General features: G+C 36.9%; 1 protein-coding gene across 4 annotated transcripts in view; it reads left to right on the forward strand.

The window, feature by feature from the left end:
- SPIN1 (spindlin 1) overlaps nucleotides 1–22,451 on the forward strand; it is a 44,333-nt gene extending 21,882 nt beyond the window's left edge. For 2 of the 4 annotated variants that reach the window (XM_083352885.1, XM_083352884.1), the window contains 5 exons: nucleotides 6,047–6,246; nucleotides 13,928–13,976; nucleotides 15,135–15,388; nucleotides 17,826–18,059; nucleotides 19,001–22,451. In XM_083352885.1, the coding sequence (XP_083209011.1) occupies nucleotides 6,195–6,246; nucleotides 13,928–13,976; nucleotides 15,135–15,388; nucleotides 17,826–18,059; nucleotides 19,001–19,200 (789 nt within the window). In that variant the 5' untranslated portion in view covers nucleotides 6,047–6,194 and the 3' untranslated portion in view covers nucleotides 19,201–22,451. Of the gene's footprint in view, nucleotides 1–6,046; nucleotides 6,247–10,070; nucleotides 10,173–12,715; nucleotides 12,795–13,927; nucleotides 13,977–15,134; nucleotides 15,389–17,825; nucleotides 18,060–19,000 lie in introns of those variants that run through there. The other 2 variants (XM_083352886.1, XM_083352887.1) reach the window with 2 other exon arrangements.
- The last annotated feature ends 271 nt before the right edge of the window (nucleotides 22,452–22,722 follow it).

Genomic DNA, 22,722 nt, shown 5'->3' on the forward strand with positions numbered 1-22,722 from the left:
GAAGGGGAGTCCCCAAGGGCTTAATGGTCAGAAAAATGTAGGAAGGACTTGGCCTAGTAGATCAGATGGTTAACAGTGGCAGAGAGAAGTTTGTACTTTCAGACTTGCAAAATTCTGTTAATATAGCCTTACAATATAGTAAATTTAGGTCATAATCGTGTTTCCTGTCTTGTATATCTGGGAGAGCTGATAATATTAAACATTCAATTTCCACAATTCAAATCTTTTAAATCCATGTTAAGCTTCTAAATGAGGGGTGTCAAACTGCTGGCCCGCGGGCCGGACGCAACATGATGAAACCATGCCCATCCCATTGCCAGCAATGGGGGAAAAGCTCTGATACGTCGCACGTCACGTGACGTCATGAGTTTGACATGTCTGCCCTAGTGAGCAGAAAGAAAAAGTTGTTTAATTGTCTAAGAGTAAATGTTTCTCTCACAACTCATCTTCTCCACTCTCATGTCCATCACACCCACACGTGGATCCTATCTCCACACATGACCCTTCTTCTGATCCCCAGGGCTTCATCTGCAATGGGGGAAAAGTTCCGATATGTCGCGCGACGTCATGTGACGTCACAAGTTTGACATGCCTGTTCTAAATCTTTTAGTCCTGGAAAAGGCACTAATTTGTCTCCCATTATTACAACACACAAAAAAAGAAGAAGCTTTATTATATACTAGACAACCCTTGGTCTTTTGAGTCAGCCTTTCAGAGATATTTCCATACATAAACAGAGAAACAAAATCATCATGGGTGGGTAAAAGAAGCAGTGGGAACAGAAGGAAATTCCAACATCCTGATGGCTTCCCCATTGATGTTATTTCTGGGTAGTTGGTAGGGAACATTGAAAATTGCTGCTCCTCCTCCTCTTCCTTGGCTGATGTGTGGAACTGTCTGCCACTTTGCTGAGAGGAAGGGGAACAAAGGAAGCCATGGGTCGTGAGGAAAACTGCACCCTCGCTCCCCTGACATGTTCACAAGAGTTTCTTCCCTCTAGGGAAGAAGAGGGCTCACTTGCCAACCACTAACACCCCCCTGCCAGCCCTATCTCACAAGCAGGCATCCAAGTCACTCCCTCAACCTCCCCTTACTACTCACCACCATTAAGAGATTTCAAGTTTTATCCTCCAAAGCAGCCGATAGCTGCTTGCCTGTCAGGGTTAAAGTGCAGCAAGGGTGCAGGGCCCAGAGGGAGGCAGGAAACAGAGCAGGAATACGCCTCTCCCATCTTCCCTTGTGTTAGACAACCTATGGTTTCTGGAAAGTATAGTCAGAAAGCGCAGGAGCACTGAAGTGGTCACAACTTTCCCAAATTTTGTTTCCATAGGAGTCATGAATTCCAGCATTCTGTTTGTTAGCCCATTTATGTTACATTGGTTCAATAATTGTTGCCCTATACTTTGTAATTTTGCCCAGCTGAAGTTGAAAATACAGACAGACACAAAAAATTCAGTAGTATAGCAGTTCCTATAGATAGCATATCACTAATATAGTGACCATCTCAAAGAATGTTAGTCCATATGGAACTGCAAACCTATATTCACTTATACTATTGTGTAGTAGCCATAGTTCCTTCCTAGAGGGAAATATAATTGCTATTTGTTAAAATATTGATTTATACTTGGGGAACAGCTTGTTTTTCTACCTAGTTCTGATTGTGCCTCAATAAGAAATGAAAATGTTTCTCTATATGGTAACTGATTTAGATGCATAAAAAAATAAAGGCTGTTACTTGTATTGCAATCAGTCATGTAACCTTGGAGGAATAAAGTACTTTTCAAACTCATTTCAGATTGAATAGAGGACATTTGAAATGGACAATACACAAACTTTTGTTAACATTTACAGAACACTGTAGTGGCTATTTGAAAAGAACATAGGAAAAGCAAACATACTGAGTAGTTCAGCATGTGGAAAATCCAAGTAACTGTATTTGGAGCTTAAATCTTATTGCTGTTCACCTATACTGCTATTCTCTAAGGGGAAAAAAAACTAGCTATTGTATTGACTCCAAAGGTAGGCTGTTTAATAGCTTATGAGTAAATCTTGAATCATGTAAGAAAGTGGATTATTTATATTTATTTTACAGATTTCCATACAGGATGCTAGGTTATGCACTTTTTAGGCAGCACATAACATTTTAAGTTATAGCATTTAAAATTTCACAAAACATGAAATGAGAAGACTAAAATGTATAAAATGGGGCCATGTTTAATAGTACTGCAAAAAAAAACCCCAACCATTGAAAATCACACATGGAGGCCAGAAGCCACATGCCCTGACAACCATAAAACCCCAAGGCCAACTGGGACCATGAGATAGGAGGATTATTGTCTAAAAAGTGCTATAAGATTCACCTTTTGGGAAAGATTAGCAGACATAGCTGCAGAAAGTTGCCACAAGAGGGTGCTAAAATGCTATGTTTTAAACGTATAGTTTGAGTCAAGTGTATTGCCCATATGTATTGTACTGTAAAATATTAGATATCAAATGTTATATGTAAGCGTATGGTATCTGATAGCTGTCTTCCATATTTCCATGTTCCCAAGTGTATTGTCCATATGTATTGTACTGTAAAATATTAGATATCAAATGTTATATGTAAGCGTATGGTATCTAATGGCTGTCTTCCATATTCCATGTTCCCTAGCCCCTTCCCTTGTGGGTTACCACAGGGATTCTTTTCCCCCCTCCTTTTCAGTATTTATTGTAGGTCAGAGATCATCCACCTGTATGGGATTCTGCATCATCAGTATGCTGAGGGTACTTGTGTCTTTCGATTCCAGGCTGGCCAAATGAGGCTACTGAGGTTCTGTCCCACTGTCTGGAGCAACACAAGTTTGGATGTGTTGGAATCATGTCTGTGTGTCTCCTTCCTTCCTTCTAGATGGATGCCCATTCATTGCCTTGCCTTTGAGCAGCTTACAAGGTTAAACATCTCCCCCCAAATAGTACAAACATAACTAAAAATAATCATAGAAATAAGTAAAATCATTAAAAAAATATTAAAAACCATAAAAAACACAAACTCTGAGCACCATTCATTTCCCTAGAAATACAGCCAAGCTCTCCACCAACATCAGTGGATCCTCATGATGTCATCAGGCTCTTCCGAAAAGTCAACAAGGTCAAGGCCAGTTTCACTGGGAGATGATGTTGCAAAAGGTGGGGCCTGCAGCAGAAAAAGCTCTCTGGGGTCTTGCCAAATGACAACCTCATAGACAGGATCTATGATATGTCCTTTTTATCTGTTCTGTTTCATCTCACATCTTGACCTCTGTAATATACTGTATGTGAGGCTGCCCTTAAAGACCACTGAAAACTTCAAGTGGTCTAGAATGCAACTGCACAGGCAGTGATAGGCATGTCTCAGTATGCCCACATTAATGCCTCTGCTTTGTGAGCTGCACTTGTTGCCATTTTGTTTCTAGGAGCAATCCAAGGTTGCTGTCTATAAAGCCATACATGGCATAGGTCCTGGTTACTTGAGGGTCAGAATAGATCCCCCTCTTCTAGGTTATGCTTTCTTCTCTCAGGATAGATTTCAGTTATGCTTTTTTCCACAGATTCTCCTTTTAAAGAGTTTCTTTGCAAAAGTCCAGAGGAATTCTATCAACTTCACTATCATTACATAATGGTAGCTTTGGCTGCCACGATTTGCTCCTCTTGATGCATTTTATTTATTTTCCAAACCATTTTCTACCCATTAAGAGCAAACAGATCATCTGGATCTTAACTTCCCATTTGGCAGGGTGGGTTGAGTTGCTCATCACCTCAAAATTTAACCTAAGTTCCTCATGCCTTCTCATCTGTCCTCAAGGAGTTTCTTACATATTGATTGATTCTGTGCTATTAGGTCAGTTACTACTCTTAATAGTCACCTAAACAGGTTTTCTCAATGATGATATGTAGCTAAATGTAAATCCTTTTGAGGACTTCATACATAAGGAACACTGACTCTTTACAAAGCCAGATTCACTGAGTGTGTACTTCAATCATAAAATAACACGGCTCCTCTCATAAAAATATACCTCATAACCATTTCTTCCTTCCACCCTTCAACAGACAGTACTAACTTTTTTCCAATAAGTAATAAAATGCTTCACGAATTCTAGCTTGCTTATTTCCATCATTCTGCTGGAAGGTTTCCTTCTTATTTTCATGTTATCAAATCTTTCGAGCCTTATCTGCATGTGGTCAAAGCCCTTCAGATTGACTCCCAAGTCAATTGCCATCATAAAAGATGGCATGGTGACATCAACTCACCAACTGAGAGCATTATGTGTCTTGCACAGATGTGATCCTTCTTTTAATTTCATGGGGTAAGACTGTTGTTTGTCCAAACTTTTCCTCCTTATATCTGACTCTGCATCCTACTTGGATTGGGCTATTATATTGACTACCGTGGTTTCCCACTTCCTCAAAACTGAGAGAAATTAGCTTGGTGTTGAAACCAATTGACCAATTTCACACAAGGTGTGAAACAAAAGGACTTTTATTTTAGTACCAAGATATAAGTGGCCCCAGCTTTGAAAGCTACCAAGGCCCCAATTATAGTTTTACAGCAGTTTTTATAATCAAAGGTGATTCACATACAGCCCTTTGCCCTCCCCTCAATAATACATGTATAACATATAATATTGATTGGTTACCTGGATTGCAGCCCCCTAAAGCTTTTTCGCTTGCTGTACAAAATAGTTAAATGTCATGCCACCTATTGCCCACCTCAGGACACGGGTATCTTGCAAAGCTTCTAGTTTCCTGTGCCAGCTATGTGGTTTTGAGTTTTCTTGTAAGTGAGCTATTCATGTACCCAACATCCTTTCTAAGTGGTTTCTGACAGGTAAATCTGTCTCGCTTCATTGCCCCTGCAGGCCGCCCCCTTCAATGCTATCAACTGTTAGCAAGCTTGTACTGCAAATCCCCTAGTGTAGGGTGTCAAACTGCCGGCCCGTGGGCTGGACGCATCATGACGAAACCATGCCCACCCCATTGCCAGCAATGGGGGAAAAGCTCTGATACGTCGCACAACATCACGTGATGTCATGAGTTTGACATGTCTGCCCTAGTGAGCAGAAAGAAAAAGTTGTTTAATTGTCTAAGAGTAAATGTTTCTGTCACAACTCATCTTCTCCACTCTCATGTCCATCACACCCACACCTGGGTCCTATCTCCACACATGACCCTCTTCTGATCCCCAGGGCTTCATCTGCACATATTCTCTCTCATCTGACTTCAGAAGTCTTGAAGACATGTTATGATTTAAATCTTTAGTTAAGTCTTGGTGATCCGTGGCCATGGACTTTGGCCACACAAGGTATTTAAAGGGGGTCTGTGATAAAGAAAATGTTGAGAACCACAACTATAAGCTATAAAATATATTTTATGAACTGTGCACAGCCACATGTCCTGTGTGTTTGGATTAATAGATTGTCACTCCAAGAAACCCTCATCGTAGATGAGTAACAAGTTCTTTTGGATAATCTGTTCTCTTTCCGTCCAAATTAAAAAAGACTTGACTGCATTTTAAGAGTTACCTGGTTTTCAAAATATTAGGTGTGGAAGAGGTACTCAGCAAGCCGATGGGAATAAAGAAATTACCTTTTTGCTGGTCTAAACTTCAAGAAAAATAGAAATCTGGGTTTTTTTCTGTCAGATTAGTGAGAACTGATAACTTTGTTCAATCCAAAGAAAAATATGACAGCCTTACTGTACTAAAAATAACTGTTCTTAATGATTCCACAACATGATGGTAGGAAAGAGGTTGTTGTGTCTAGAGGTCCGTCAGTGGAGTTTGAGGAAAGGAGCAAGCAAGGAAGCCAAATAATGTGTCATAATGTCACAACACAAACGTTGCAACTTATTTCTTTGTCAGGCATAATGCATGTGCATAAGGATGGAGTTTGCAGTGTGAAGACACACACACATTGTTTTATCATTGTGACTTGGTGTGGATATCTATGCCTTTCATTGGCCCATTTAGATGCACAGACTCTTACCATTATTCTATAGATTTTTCACTAATTATTTTTCTCATTTGCAGAATATTGTAATTGAAGATCATCAAGGGAAAATAATTCCATTTTGGAGTTTGGTATTATTATTCCAAGACAGAGAAATTTTGCAGCTCCACACAGAACTGGATTTTCACCCTAGTTTAGCAGCTTTGCTGCTCACTTAAATACTGATGAATGAAGACCCCATTTGGAAAGGCACCAGGTCAGCGATCCAGAGCTGATGCAGGTAGGTAATACCATCCTACATCCCATCAGTGGATAGCAAACACTGACGGCTGCAGATCCATATCTTGCATTGTGGTGCTTCTAGGTGTTGGAGGCCAGATGCCTGTACCTGAGAGTTCTGCTAGTTTCTTGCGTTTGTCACACTAGACATCCACTGCAAATGTAGACTGGCACATTCATACTGGAGTGCTCAACATGGCAAGAGGGACGTAAGAGGGTAGGTGATGTTCCTGCTGTTCTTTAGAACTATTGGTTACTAAACAGGGGATCTAGATCAGTTTCTCAGGAAGTCTCTTTGAAAATTCTAATCAGTTTAAAACTGATTGTTAATTGTCCTCTTTTCTTCGAATATTATCTTGCGTGTGCAGGTGTCCACCTAAATTTGCTTTGTCCTGATAAGGCTTTGGTTCTTTTTAATCAAACAGGATATGCAAAAATATTTAGGCAAGTTTGCTTATAGTCTCTGTATGCAGCATGAATTAAGCATGCTGAAGGAGGGAGGCCATCTGTACAATTGCAACTCATTCTTCCACTTCATGCACAGTTAAGAATGTTTGCATATACAGAGGATTTAGTTGTAGTTTTTCTGCTGTCTTCATATTGACATAATTTGACAAATTGTGTTTTGCTATTTATATCATTCCTTAAATCATTTCAGGCAGACTTTGCTTATAGGATCTGTGGTGTGTATGTGTGTGTGTGTGTGTGTAATATACTGCATATAAATATTTGGTTATTGCAGAGTGTTGTCCTACAATAGGTTTAAAATGTAGTACCAGGAATTGTGCTGGATTTTTGACGTATATAGGTAAGGTAGGTGTGTGTGTGTGTGTTACTAAAATTCTCAGGTCTGTAAACTTTGGGCAAAACAAGGTGCCTCATAGGGCAACTATTTTTGAACCAAGGTATTTTAAGTAGAATAACTCAAATAGTGTGTCTGAAGGCTAGTACCTTACTTCCAGCTAATAAACCAACTTTAGTCAGTCATGTTACAGGTTACTCCATATGGAATTACCTATGTCTGTTAAGATTTAGCAATCTCAGTCTGACAAGCAGAGAAGCAAGTTTTAACAACAGATCAGATAAAAACTTGCCTGCCGAAATTGAAATGTTAACCACAGATAACAATTACCATAGATCAGGGTTGGGCAATTAATTTTCCCAAGGGGCCACACAAGGAACTCAGATTGCTCCAAACTCAACGGTGAGGTGCCCAAAGAATAAGTAACTAAAGAAGAAGTGAGACCAGCTCTCTGGGACAACTCAACAGTCCAGATCATGGAAAGGTTAAGTGCTGTTTTCAGTTTCCCCATATATGTTTACCTGAGATTCGAAAAGACTCAAGTTCTGGACAAGGGAAGTCTCAGGGAAGCAAAACACTGAGTCCCGAAGGGAAGAAACCAAAGGAAAGGTCGGGACTATAGACAATGGCATAGGTTTTTCCAGAGTAAAAAAAGGAATGAATCCCCATTGGTTTGTGTATTGAAAAACTCGATGGAGGGGCTCCCTAATAAAGATTAAATTGATTCAATTTTTTTTAAGATGAGTAACTTCATTATCAGTCAAGTAAAGTGATCACCAAAAGAAAGCCTGGATTATACTGCAATGTTGCAATTACTACTTTATCATAGGAAAAAGAAATAATTGGAATATACGTATGAACATGTGTTTTTAAGTTTATAAGGAAAAAAATTGCAGGATGAATGTTATGCAATATTGATAACAGAGAGTGAATGTAGCAAGTATGGAAGTTTTAGTTGCTAGTGGAAATAACTTCACCATCCTACATCATAATTTGAATCACTCTGAGAAAACATGTCTACTTTGAAGGGGGAGACAAGTAGTTTATCGCTTTCACATTCTGATTTTAGATATGTCCTTGAGATCCCCAGCAGAATAATATCAAAGAAGGAGGGAGTTAAAAAGATGAATTGGAAAGTTAATGAAGACCCTAACGAAAATAACTTCACAGGATCCTAACTTGTGTAGATTTAAACAGAAAAAGGTTAATTACTTGCCTTTAAAATAAAATAAAGTCCAAAATCCCAAACTTCCATTTAATTGAAATTTGAAAAATTTTATAAATGACTTTATGACATAACTATCATAAAGCATTTTATGAGGTAATACAAAATGTCATAAACATTTTCTGTGGTCATCTCGTGTGTGTGTGTGTGTGTGTGTGTCTGTGTGTGTGTGTGTGTGTACAGGGATGTGGTGGCTCAGTGGGTTAGGACGCTGAGCTTGTTGATCAGATGGTCGGCAGTTTGGCGGGTCGAATCCCGAGTGCTGCATAACAGAGTGAGCTTCTGTTACTCGTCCCAGCTTCTGCCAACCTAGCAGTTCGAAAGCACATAAAAATGCAAGTAGAAAAATAGGGACCACTACGGTGGGAAGGTAACAGCGTTCCGTGCGCCTTTGGCGTCTAGTCATGCCGGCCACGTGACCACGGAGACATCCTCGGACAAGCGCTGGCTCCTTGGCTTTGAAACGGAGATGAGCACTGGCCCCTGGAGTTGGAAACGACTAGCACGCATTTGCGGGGGAAACTTTACTTTTATCTATACAGTATATTAAAACATAAATAAATTCAAACCAGGCATTCAAATCTAATGCCACGTGCAGAGGGTGGGGGCTGGGTGGAGGGAGACGGGATTGGCTCTTCGGCTTTGAAACAGAGATGAGCACCGGCCCCTAAAGTTGGAAAGGACTAGCACGCATGTGAGAGGGAACCTTTACCTTTTGTGTGTGTGTGTGTGTGTGTGTGTGTGTGTGTGTGTGTGTGAGAGAGAGAGAGAGAGAGAGAGAGAGAGAGAGAGAGAGAGAACTACTTTCAAGGCAGATACATTACTGTATATCTCCCAGAACTTTTCCAGAACATATGAAGCTCTGCCATTATTGAAGGCATTGAGGAATCTAGTAAGGAAATCTCTCTAAAACAGTTATCTAATGGATCATGGGTGGTGTGTGAATGTCTGCATGTATTGTAGTGAATATTGCATGTAGTTATGGCTACATCGTAATATTTAGGTTTGATTATTACAGGTTTAAAATGTAGGACCAGAAATAGTGCCAGATAATTTTGACATCACTACATAATTGATTCTTCAGCTGCACTAATTCGTTTATTTCTGGGTTCAATTCAAAGTGTCCGTGATCATCTTTAAGCCATTTCACCCCATAGGCAGTATAAATTTTGTCTGAGGTTATTATCTGTTTGCCTTACTTACTCTTACTAGCTAATTCTTATTAGAAATGTTTATAAATACTTTTACTGTAGTCTCTTCCATTTTTAATTTGTATGTTTTTTAATGTTACAAGCCATTCAAAGCATATTTGCATGGGATATAAATGTTAATATAAATATTCCTTATTGGTCAACATTAATCGAACATTAAGTTATCAGGATAGCCAAATTATTTTTGTAACTTAAATTTATTGTAACTGTTGTAAGCCAGGAAAAAAAATCACCTTTAGTAAGCAATTACATCAGAGGAGATAAAGGCACTGATATTTTAAAATGAGGGAAACGTTTGTGACCTATTACAAATATTTACTTTGGTCCTGGGTACAGTATGCATCAATATAAAACAAGCACATAAAATACAAAATTATAATATAACCTCATAAAAATAATTTTAAAAAATTATCTCAAAATTATAATGTGCAAAGTTTAAATCTTAGTATTAGGCTTGTATCTGTCTTCCCAGATCCAGCAAAAATGCACAGAATTTAACTGCTTCTATACTACCCAATCAACCTGGCTAAAACTTTTTTTATATAAAGATGACAGGGAATGCAGCCATCAAGATGAAGTTGGAGACACAGACACAAATATATTTAACATTTATCAAATTTACAGCAGTCTTTGTCATCATCCAGAACAGGAAGAATACAAGATAGTCAGGGACACAGGAATATCATGAGGTAAACCTGAACAGTATATAGAACACACAAGAAAAAGGAGGGAAAAAGGGAAACTCCCCCTTTATACTTACAACAACCAATCATAGCTGAGGTTGCATCATGCATGAGTCAGCACTCTAATCAACTACAACTGTTTGTTAGGCCTATTGCACACTTTAATGTTCCAGCTACTAAATTCAGTATCCTACCAAAAGACCACTACTTAACAGAATTTAGTCCATTGATTTTCATCTCTAGAATCACAAAAGAATTTCTGATAAAAGAAAAAAATGTAATAGATTTTTCATGAATGACAGTATAAAAATACTTCTGCTATTATTAGGTTGGTTTTTTTAATTATCAGCGCACAATATAAATATATCCAGCTTGAATAATACTAACATAGAATAGGAACTGGTAGTCATTATCATTGAAACCCAATAGTGGAAAATGAAATACAATTGTGTTTTGTTAGATTGCAATTAAAAGGTGAAAAAATAAGTTAAATATTAAAATATTGTGTTAGAGACTTAATCTGTATAGAAGCTTTCTATACTGTTTTCATATTATGTATCAACATGTTGTTGCTTAGATCTATTTATAGCTTTGTGAATGAAGATAGGGTGTACATTTGCAATAAATAATAGTCAGAACACACATTACATTTACTTTGTTTTCTATATTTAGAAGATCCAAATGCTATGACTTTCAAAACAGTGACAAACCTTCTTCCATATCCATCCCATAAAGGCTGGATGTGTCAGCATAAATTGCTTCCCTTGTAGTTATATAAAGTAATGTGTTATTGTGTTGTGTATTAAATCAGTTGTCATCCTTATTGTAGGGACAATCTGCTATTCTCAAAGATGGAAATCTTTGAGTTAATAATCTTTTATCTAATAATTTTGGTGAACACTGAAACCAATGATGACAATAGATAACTGATAGCAGTTCTATCTGGGACATATATTGCTAATATGAAAAAATCTGGCTTTTGCCCACCCACAAAAAATGTTAAGGCAAGATTTATTCTTTAAGTGGAATAAGGAGAAAACTTACTAGTATCTTCAGTCAAACTATATGACAAGGTTTTTTATAATAGGATCTTTCTTATTGTGTTGTTGCCACTAAATATTCTAGGCTTCTTCTAAATCTTCTTTCTGTTCTACAGGAATATTAATAATGTGTTTTCAGTGACACGGTCCATTTTAAACATTCAAGTAGCCATATGTTACTTAACAAAGCTTTATTTTGGGCCATAGACTATATTTTAACTGTGCAATGTTAGGTATTCAGCAACATGTCTGGCACAATTTTAATAAAAGAGGTTCTATTAGTAGTAACTATATTAGAATATCAAAGCTGTGGCTCTGATATCTTGCTTTGAAAAAGTTAGGCAGTTTGCTTGCTCTTCATGATTTTATTTGAATATAGACCAGTACCTAGTATATGCATTTCAGCTTTTTTGTCCTAACTGATCCTGTATTGGGGTTTAGCCAGCCTTTGGGGATAGAAATTAAAATTCTAATATTAAAAATGTGTTGCATATCTTAAATTGCACTGCAGCTGATGCCCTTGATAAAATTAACGGTTTCTTTAGAAGGTTCAAGAACATATTTTCTGAAGGCAAGTCTGTTAGCTTCCAGTTTAGGGAAAGGAAAGGAAAAGGAAAGGATTACTTGGCCTAGCTCAGGGGTAGACAACCTTGGCTCTTTTATGACTTGTGGACTTCAACTCCCAGAATTCCTGAGCCAGCCATTGGCTCAGGAATTCTGGAAGTTGAAGTGCATGAGTCATAAAAGAGCCAAGGTTGCCTACCCCTGGCCTAGCCTAAGCAGATTTAATTACCGGTATTCTTGTTTAATAACTTGCCAGAATAGGTTAGCACAACATTTCTTGATATCACTTATTAATTTCATTTAATATGCTATTTTTGCCAATTTTGAATTATTATGCAAAATTGTTTTGTGCAAAAATTTAAATACTAGGTTATTAGTTGTGTATTCAATAAATATGAGCTGTACCAGTAGTCCTCAAGTTATGACCACCATTGGGACTGAATCACTAAGCAAAGCCAGTTGTTTAGTAAGCCAGCACATGACCAGACCCAGTTTTAAAACCATTTTTATTGTGGTCTTTAAGCAGATCACATTCCTGTTAACTAAATCTGGCTTCTCCAACTGACTTTGCTTGTCAGAAGCCATCTGAGAAAGTCGCAAATCATGATCATGAAGACCTTGACACACCACAACTTTCATAAATGCAAGCTGATTGCCAAGTGTCTGAATTGTGACCATGTGGCTGCAGGGATGGTAGAAGGGTCAGAACTTCAAGAGTAAATTATAAACCATTTTTTCCCAGCACTGTTATAACTTTGAACCCATTATGCTCAAGCCCAGAGATGAGACAGAGATCCAATTGAGTCCAATCCTTTATTTGCTTATACCTAATAGACAGAATCTTGCCAAAGTAAGGCTATAATTTTCTAAGCTACTAGATATATCCAGAGAGATTCTAGGATGAGGCTACTCTTAACCTCTTTCTCTCTCACCCCTCCATCTCAGGACTACGGCAGTCTCTTGATCCAGAGCTCCCTCTGAGAAAGTTTTGAGTTGGCAAAATCCTCCCCCTCTGCTGCTGCAGGTGCACATTCCATCACAGAACCATCATTAAAAGAACAATCCTGAGTGAAGAACCACCTGTCATACTATTTTATATTTGCAGCACCTATCTAAAGAATCTAAGTTATTTGTAAACACAGATGAAAACACCAACAAATTCTAACATTTCTGGGATAAAAGACAAATAGTAAAACTGATAGGGTTGCATAAAAAAAAGATCATTTGGTATAATGACTAGCTTGGTATGCCAGCATTTAGCAACCACATACAGTTACAAAGAGACACAGAATTAATGTAAAATGTACATTGGCTCTTTTCACATTAAGAAAAAGTGTTGACAGGATAAATGCTTCTGTATGGCTGGCTTGTTCTTTTATGGATCAGTTTTACATTATATTTGCAGAGATACTATATGATCAAGGTTTATAAGGTATATAACAATACACAGAGTTCCTAGAATATGACTAATTGCCATATGCTAGGCAGATGTGGGATATGCTTTAAAAATAATTTTCTATAATTTCAGGTTTTATGTAATATTTTCATTATGGAGATAACCCAAAATATTCTTGATTCATACCTGTGTTATCTTTGTTAATTAGCTCTTTAGCAGTATGAGAACCAAAACAACTGTGTAAGAAAGTTGTCTAACCATAATATTTGTCTTAATTTGGAATATAAAATCCCAATAACATGAAATATATTTTTTTCTATTCAAGAACCTAAGCAAGCCTAGTTATAGAGTCTGTCTTATGTTATTGGAGACTGAGGGTATTTAGGGAGAGACAAATAATCAAGACTAACATTATCTAGCAACATGAATGTTAAAGCACCAAACTTTATATACCACAATTTCATCTGATAATTCTACAGTTTGTAAAAGACGGGAGGTCTTCCATAATGTTGGGATAGAAAATGTCTGCTCTTCTGTTATATTCAAGCGAGCCTAATTTTGAATTATGAATATCAAGTCATCTGTGGGGACGGGAAAAGTTTAATTACTGGGTCTGGTTTAAATTAGGACAGATTAGATTTGACTGATATGCTCTGTGTATTACCACAGCAAATGCTCTGTGAAATAAGAATAAAGTTTAAATTTTCCCATCATGCAATTTTGCCTCTTGTCTTAGTTCTTGTTTGCTTTTTTTCTTGTAGGGCATGCAGGTGTCTCTGCCAGCATGATGAAGAAAAGAGCTTCCCACAAGTAAGTAGTGTTATCATTTTAATCTCATGCTTTCCATTTTTATGTGGGAGCTGCAGTTATAGAGCTTTGTGAAGATTAGCTGTTGTATCATCTACAAATCTGCTCAAAAAACTAGTTATCTGGATATTTTAAGACTTTTTTTATCTAACGTGGGCATTATGAGAAGACTTATTGCCTCTTGTGTTTTCTTCTGTAATATATCAATTTTATCATAGCAAAAGAGTGCTAAGGAATGTAGAATATGAAATGTATAAGATGGACAATGATAAGGTTATAGAGTTGAAAGGTATTTTTATCCCATCCCAACTTACTGCTATATAATAATTTTAGCAAGAAATAAAAATTATTATATGAACCACATTGAATTCATGTTAAGCAACATGAGTTATTCAGGGTAAGAGTGGTAAAATTTTTCTGCACCCCTGAAATCAAATCCCATATGTTCAAGATTAAAGAATTTTCAGCATGGAAACACAAGGCTTTTGGTTTTTCAAAGCTTTGGCTGTAATTTCTCATATACCCAAACTGTCTCAAGTGTTTCCCAGCCCTGGGAGGCTTTTTTTGAGAGAATACAAACCTCCTGTCAAGTTGCAGGGTGGGAATAGGGCGGGGAAAAAACATTGTTATTAATAAATACGAAATGTTATGCTTTGGAGCCAAGGATTCTAGTAAAATCCATATTTTTGAAACCAGATAGGTAAAATAAATTTATGTTAATTACAAAACATATATTTCTAAGAAAAGACTAATGTTTCCTTGGCCAAGATCAGAGCACTACATTAAAGTGGAAATTTTCTGGAGTTCAGCCAGAGTCTACTTCTGAGATAATTCTAGAATCACATGAAATAATTTTACAAAGATTCAAAACTTCATCTCTTAAATGAGGATATATTTGGGAGGAGATACAGTCATAGTATTATTTACTGAACGTGGTGCAAATGTACTGTGGACTTGGCTCATTGCTGAAAATTTTGTCCATGTGTATGTATTAAATAAATAAATTTCCTAATATGAAAGAGTAAAGTATGAGATGCTTCATATTATTTTTTAAATTGATTTGCTACCAATCTTGCAGTTCAACGTGACTGAGCAGCTCCTACAAAGTAATAGAATTTTTTCAATGTATTTACATCTTAATGGCTTTATATATAAATACAGAAAGCATCGAAACAACGTGGGACCAAGTAAACCCATTTCTCAACCTAGAAGAAATATTGTAGGCTGCAGAATACAACATGGATGGAAAGAAGGGAGTGGGCCTGTTACACAGTGGAAAGGCACAGTCCTAGACCAGGTTCCTGTAAACCCCTCTCTCTTCCTTATTAAATACGATGGATTTGATTGTGTCTATGGACTCGAACTGCACAAAGATGAGAGGGTTTCAGCGCTTGAAGTCCTTCCAGATCGAGTTGGTAAGTATTTTGATAGAGTCTAGAAGTGTTGGGTGTTAATCGTCAAATACTGCCACAGGCAATAGAAGTGAATTGATAATGATTTTCTGCACTAGGGAATGTTAGATAGAAAATTTACTGATTTAAATAATCCCCATATGTCTTTATGAACAGCTGCCAACTGAACATAGTACTGTTTAAAGTGCAAATATAAACATTTTCATATCCTACAAAGCAGCAAATTAAAATATAAAAAATTGTCAAATGATAGAGAACCTGCAAATGCAATGCGTCCAGTTTACTAAGAATCATAGCCTATCCCTTCTGCTGAATTCTTACTGAAATAAATGCTTACCAGGTTCTCCTATTGAACCTTTTCAAGGATGAGCTTTACATAGTAAAGGCAGTACAACCAAAGAATCCTTTTTGTCAATAAATTTAGCTTCTAAGAAAAGCATTTCCAAATAATATTGATATAAATGTTAATGGTTGTGGTAAAATTGAACAAGCTTAAAATAAGTCAAAATTGAATAAGATAACTCTAAAATTGAATCTTACAGTTTCAAGAAAAAGTATGTGATCCTTTTGGGATTACGTGGAGTTTTGCTTGAATTGGCCAATAAATGCGCTCTAAACGTCATGTAAGTCACAACAATAGAAAAACACAGTCTGCTTAAAATAATACTACACAAACATTAGCTGTTGTCGTTTTAATTGAACATAACATGTAAACATTCACAGTGCAGGGTGGAAAAAGTATGTGAACCCCTAGCCTAATGACTTCTCCAAGAGCTAATTGGAGCCAGGAGTGAGCCAACCTTGACTCCAATCAGTGTGATGATATTGGATGTGTTACTGACAGCTGTCCTGCCCTTTAAAAACACACACCTGTTTTGGGTTTACTGGTCTCAAGAAGCACTGTCTGATGTGAACCATGCCTCGCAGAAAAGAGTTCTCAGGAGACCTACGATCAAGAATTGTTGACTTGCATGAAGCTGGAAAGGGTAACAAAAGTATCTCCAAAAGCATCTCCAAAAGCCTTGATGTTCATGTGTCCACGGTAAGACAGACTGTCTACAAAAGGAGAAAGTTTAGCACAGTTGCTACTCTCCCTAGGCGTGGTCATCCTGTAAAAATGACTGCAAGAGCACAGTGCATAATGCTTAATAAGGTAAAGAAGAATCCTAGAGTGTCAGCTAAAGACCTACAGAAATCTCTGGCACATGCTAACATTTTTGTTGACACATCTACAATAAGGAAAACATTAAACAAGAATGGAGTACATGGGAGGACACCACAGAGGAAGCCATTGCTGTCCAAAAAAAATATTGCAGCATGTTTGAAGTTTGCAAAAGAGCACCTGGATGTTCCACAGCACTACTGGCAAAATATACTGCGGACAGATGAAACCAAAATTGAGTTGTTTGGGAAAAACACACAACACTATGTGTGGAGAAAAAAAGGCACAGCACACCAACATCAAAACCTCATCCCCACTGTAAAACATGGCGGAGGGAGCATCATGGTTTGGGGCTGCTTTGCTGCCTCAGGGCCTGGACGGATTGTTGTCATTGATGGGAAAATGAATTCCAGAGTTTATCAGGACATTTTGCAGGAAAACGTACGACCATCTGTCCGCCAACTGAAGCTCTGCAGAGGATGGGTGATGCAACAGGACAATGACCCAAAGCATACAAGTAATTCAACAAAACAATGGCTTCAACAGAACAGAATACGCCTTCTGGAGTGGCCCAGTCAGAGTCCTGACCTCAACCCGATTGAAATGCTGTGGCATGACCTTAAGAGAGCAATTCACACCAGACATCCCAAGAATATTGCTACACTGAAACAGTTTTGTGAAGAGAAGTGGTCCAAAATTACTCCAGATCGTTGTGCAGGTCTGATCTGCAACTATAGGAAACATTTGGTTGAAGTTATTGCTGCCAAAGGAGGGTCAACCAGTTATTAAGTCCAAAGGTTCACATACTTTTTTCCACCCTGCACTGTGAATGTTTCCATCTTATGTTCAATTAAAACATGACAACAGCTAATTTTTGTGTAGTGTTATTTTAAGCAGACTGTGTTTTTCTATTGTTGTGACTTACATGACATTTAGAGCGCATTTTATGGCCAATTCATGCAAAACTCCACGTAATCCCAAAGGGTTCACATACTTTTTCTTGCAACTGTAGTCAATGCTTAATGAATAATTTTATTTCAGTCAATCTAATAAAGTTTTCTTCAGCCTTTAAGTGTGATTGCTGAATACCCTTATCTAAATCCCATACAGAGAATTTTTAATTATGTTAATCTTGAATAAAATCTTCAGTAAAATCTAGCATTTATCTAGTTTTGAAGTCGAGCAATGCTCAATTGCTGCATTTATACTATTTTTCTGGCACCCTAAAATAGAATGGGTATAGTTTATGTTAATCAAGCACTGAACTGTATCTTTCAGCTTCGTCTCGGATCAGTGATGCCCACCTGGCAGACATAATGATTGGCAAAGCAGTAGAGCATATGTTTGAGACAGAAGATGGCTCAAAAGATGAATGGAGGGGAATGGTCTTGGCTCAAGCACCTATAATGAAGACATGGTTTTATATTACCTATGAAAAGGATCCTGTCTTGTACATGTACCAGCTCTTAGATGACTATAAAGAAGGCGATCTCCGTATTATGCCTGATTCTAGTAAGTTGATCCATATATAAAAATCAATTTAAAATTCTCAGAGTTTGCTAGAATACGGGAGTTTTGAGAATAAATTTTACCACCGATACAAAGAATAATTCTTGTGAACTGAACTGAGAGCTACACAAGTAGAGAACAGAAAGGTTCCTCAACACAGTTGCATGTTTTGAATATTCTGCAATCAAAATGAACCTTTAGGTTAGCATGACAAATACTTAATTGGAAGGTAAGGCAAGATAGAATTGACTGCTGCTGTTGGCAGTATTCACATCCATGGCATGTGAATAGTTACCTAGATTTAATGTTCTTAAATTTCTATTTTCCTTTTCCTTTATAGAATATAATGTTATCACCTCTTGTGCCCTATATTTACATCCAGCTATAGGAATATTCAGATCCCACTATTTGGGTGCAAGGGAAGATGAGGCTTACAAAAAATAATGTACATGAATGTAGTGCTGATGTTGGGAAAGGTACAAGAGAACCTATTTTAAATAAGAATTTGTTGGACTGTTCACCCTGAGTTTGAGTTTAAGGAGAATAATTTCGACATTTGAAATTTTAGCTATGGTATGCTGCATAAAGTAGAATATATTTACCAAGGTTACAAAGTTATCCATCTGAATAAGACATTAACCATTCAATCAATCGAATTAGTCTTAACATTTTGGGAACATCCATTCTTTCCATTTCTTTTAAGGTGCTTGAAATGGATCACTAAGATAAACTTGGCAAAAGGTGTACTTCTTGCAATTATACATTCCTGGTTGTTTTCATTTGTAAAGAAGGAACTTCTCTTTTAAGCTGTCTGCTTGTCTGCTTATTATTAGAAGTGAATAAACTGACAGTGGTAACATAGATTATTGGATGAAGAAATGGACTTAATAAGGGTATATTATGTTAAACGCTGTTGCGTTTTAATATAAACTTTGTCTTTTCAGATGATTCACCTCCAGCAGAGCGGGAACCTGGAGAAGTTGTGGACAGCCTAGTTGGAAAACAAGTGGAATATGCCAAAGAAGATGGCTCAAAAAGGACTGGCATGGTGATTCATCAAGTTGAAGCCAAACCCTCTGTCTATTTCATCAAGTTTGATGATGATTTCCATATTTATGTCTATGATTTGGTGAAGACATCCTAGACGCCACCATGCAAACTTTTGCCAAACTTGTGGAACTTTCAGTGTAAAATTTGTAGACACAGAAGACTTAACTGCTTTCCAGTTTATTTGAAAGCTTAAATGTCCCTGCGAACCCACAATCTGCCAGGAAAATTATTCCATTGTGAACTGTACAAATAGACTTTGATGTGAACATGACACATTTTATGTAGGGGAATTCCTTTTCTTAGAGGAGGTCTTGTTGGGGGGGTGGGTATCTGGATAAAGTTAGGACAAAAAAACCAGCAGCTGCAAATTCAAGCTGTGTAAAAGAATCTAGCAATGTAATCATTAATCTGATTTCTCCCCCTCCCCCAATTATATCTTTCCCTTGGCTTTTCACTTAACTTTTCAACTGCCAATGCAAGTGTAGCTTGATATTAAATTGCTTTCCTGTATGTAATATTACGTTTTCTTGTATTAAACATATTACGTCCTTGTTTTGGGGGTTTGGGCAGAGATGATTAAAACTATTTTAAGCAGTGTTAAGGAGTGCCTAAACCAATTAATATCAGTGTCCTATGTTCCAGATACTATTACACTTCTGTTACATGAGAATGTTGTACATTTTAATTACAGGATAATAGAATATGGTATACATACGATGCAGTTGATAAGAAAAATGCAGAGCAAGTGTTTATCAAATGTAGGACCTGGATAAAATTAAAGCAAGGATGCCTTCAGTTCTCAATATTGTTGTTGTAGGATTTTTTGTTAACTTTTAGCAGAACCCAGGTGCTTGGTGCCGTAGCAGCTTAGTCATTCATGTTAACATTAAAGAATACTACACAGCAATTATTGGGTGTCTATCAAATCTAGCAACTTAGATTCTTGTATGTGGACTAAACTCTGTTACATGTAATGACAAACCTCACAAGAGTCCTCATACATTAAAGGCTTGTCTTACTGAGAAAGAAAGTCATCTGTTGCCTTCTATTTTGATATACTGCATTCCTTCTTGTTTCCTTATCTTCTGCTAAAGAAGGCTTCTACCTTTTTTTCTCCTGGCCTTTCTTCTTGGGGTGAGTCCAAACAAGACATACAATTCCAACCTATTGTCGCCTTTTGTATTGTATATTGTATTTGCTTGAGGTATGCTGTTTAATGTGAACTACATTAAAAGAACACTAGGGCTCTGCATGCTAATGGTGCACTATCTAACGGAAGCTAGACAGTCTCCATGGTTCAGCCATCTGCAGCCGAGGATGGATGTAAATAAGCCACCCGCAGCTTCATTCAAATTCATTCTTGGGTCATTTTTTTGGTAAAGTGTAGATTGGCGTGGCAGCTTTTTAAACTAATCAGTGGAAAATATCATAAAGCAACCAATTTGAGGCAGGGCATTGCAGTGACTGAAGACTGCTTTGCACAAGTAAATGAGAACCAAACCTCTTTGCTTAACTACAAGGCTGAGGAATTTTAGGAAGTGTTGCTGATCAGCTTTTTGAGGTTAAGTTTACCTCTGGTGTGAGTATGCATATTAAACTCCATGCAGTTTAGACTTTTTTTTAGTTTTGCCTGAATTCATATTGTAGCCTTAAGGCTTGTGCCTCATTATGCTCTTTAATGGTAATACTCACCATATAAATACAGTATCTAAAAATTTCTTGACCATTGCTACTATTGCATTATGTCCAGTATTTCATCAATAGGCAACCAAAGGCAAACTTGTCTTTTCCATGAAGAGCTTTTCCAATGCAGTCTTTAAGCCCCGAGTACCTGAGTCATGATGTTCCTGTGTTCTTGAACAAAAGTGAGCAGATTTGCAACCCAGTGTTTTTCATCCAGCAGATCTGTATGTTTTCTATTGACTCTTTAGAGTCCTGCATGTAAATCTCAAAGCTGAGCCTGGCTCCATGAGCCCAAGTTGATATTTGTGGCACAAGAATGAGTGTGTATTAAACATACACAAGAGAAACACGTAAATGTAGTACTTTCAATTGTGGGCTACATAAACTATAAATCAAGAGTATGTCTCAAGATACTTGCAAAGAATTAAGTGGAACAAAAAGATCATGTTCAAAGAGCTTGTGATGAGGTGATTTCTGCAAGTCTCTTAATACACCACATTCTGCCAGTTTAGAGTAATCTATATTCTGTATAAATTTTATGGTTTTTTAAGTGTCCACATTGTCTGCTTTTTTGATAGCTTAGACCACCTTTTTCTGTTTTTGAGCTAGAGACTTAATTTTACACCCTGCCCATCTATTTTGGGCTTCATTTTAGGCTCATATTTCAGATCTGCATGCAGTGCTTGTCACCCTGGTAACTAATGTTGGTCCCTTGCTCCAGAGATTCAGCATTGGTTTCCAAGTTATTACAAGCTTGTGGTGGCACAAGCTATGGATCTGTGTATAAAAGTTATTGGCCTTTCTCCATTTACCTGCTGTAGTATTGTATATTGTGTGTTTATGTGATGTCAGGCTGCCCTGTAAAATTTTAAGACAAAACTTAAATGCAGATCATCCCTTTTTTGCATGCTTAGAAGGTAGAATGTTCAATGTAAGAAAGTTAAAGTTGCATGTTTAAAAAATGTTTAGGTTTTTAGGTTTTTTTTTATTTTAGGTTTTTTTTGTGAATTTGCTTATTGTGCTGTTTTAATGGTGATAGTAGGATTAAATGCACTGGTGAGGCAAACATAGTGCCAAGGAGGTAACTTTCCATTTTGTATGTGTCATGCAGCGTTTGAAGGGACCATGTACTTTGTTCAAAAAGAAATAAAAATTAGTTCAAATTAGTAATAGGCTTTTTTGTGCCAAATCCTGAATTGTGATGAAGTAGAATCATATTAAAAACCCAGGCAATAGTGGAAAAAGCTATTTTTGCTGGATAATTTTTAACTTCCTTAAATTGGTGCGTTTTAAAAAAAGACTTCTCCATGAATATATTAATTGCAACCATTTCAAAGAACCAAAAAAATAAAAAATGTGTGGTTCCTTGGAAATGCTGTGCTTTTTATATTTTTCATCATTAGTGCAATTTGGATGGTTCTTGCTATGTGTATAGTTCAAAGGTCTTCGTGTTCACATTTTAAAATTAGGTAAATGACTTCATCTCTAGAGCTTGGTTTCATTTTTTTTTATTTTTAATGATGTAGACAGTTCCCTGTTCTCTGCATTTAGAAGTATAAACACTTTAAATCTTTAAATCTGTTACTTAATTCTGTAAGTAATTTTTATAATTATGATGTAACTCTATCCTTAAAACATTTAAAATAAACCCTTTATGTGCAACTTACGACTGTAAATCTTGTTCTCATAAGACAAATGTGATGTGTTCAAACTGAAGAGAAATTTCTTCCATTTTATAATTAAAATGAAATTTAAAAAAAATTATTCCAGTTTGTAATTAAACTACTTTAACAATGGAAAATTATTATGCTGATAAATATTATTAGGCAATACTTTAAAAAAATCATACAAAGCACCAATCCATTTAAGTTAAATGCAATACTTCAGCAAATGCAATACTTGAGTTGCATTATTTAAACTGTTGAAACCAAAC

Source organism: Vipera ursinii, assembly GCF_947247035.1.
Source record: "Vipera ursinii genome assembly, chromosome: 2".
Classification (NCBI taxonomy): Eukaryota; Metazoa; Chordata; class Lepidosauria; order Squamata; family Viperidae; genus Vipera; species Vipera ursinii.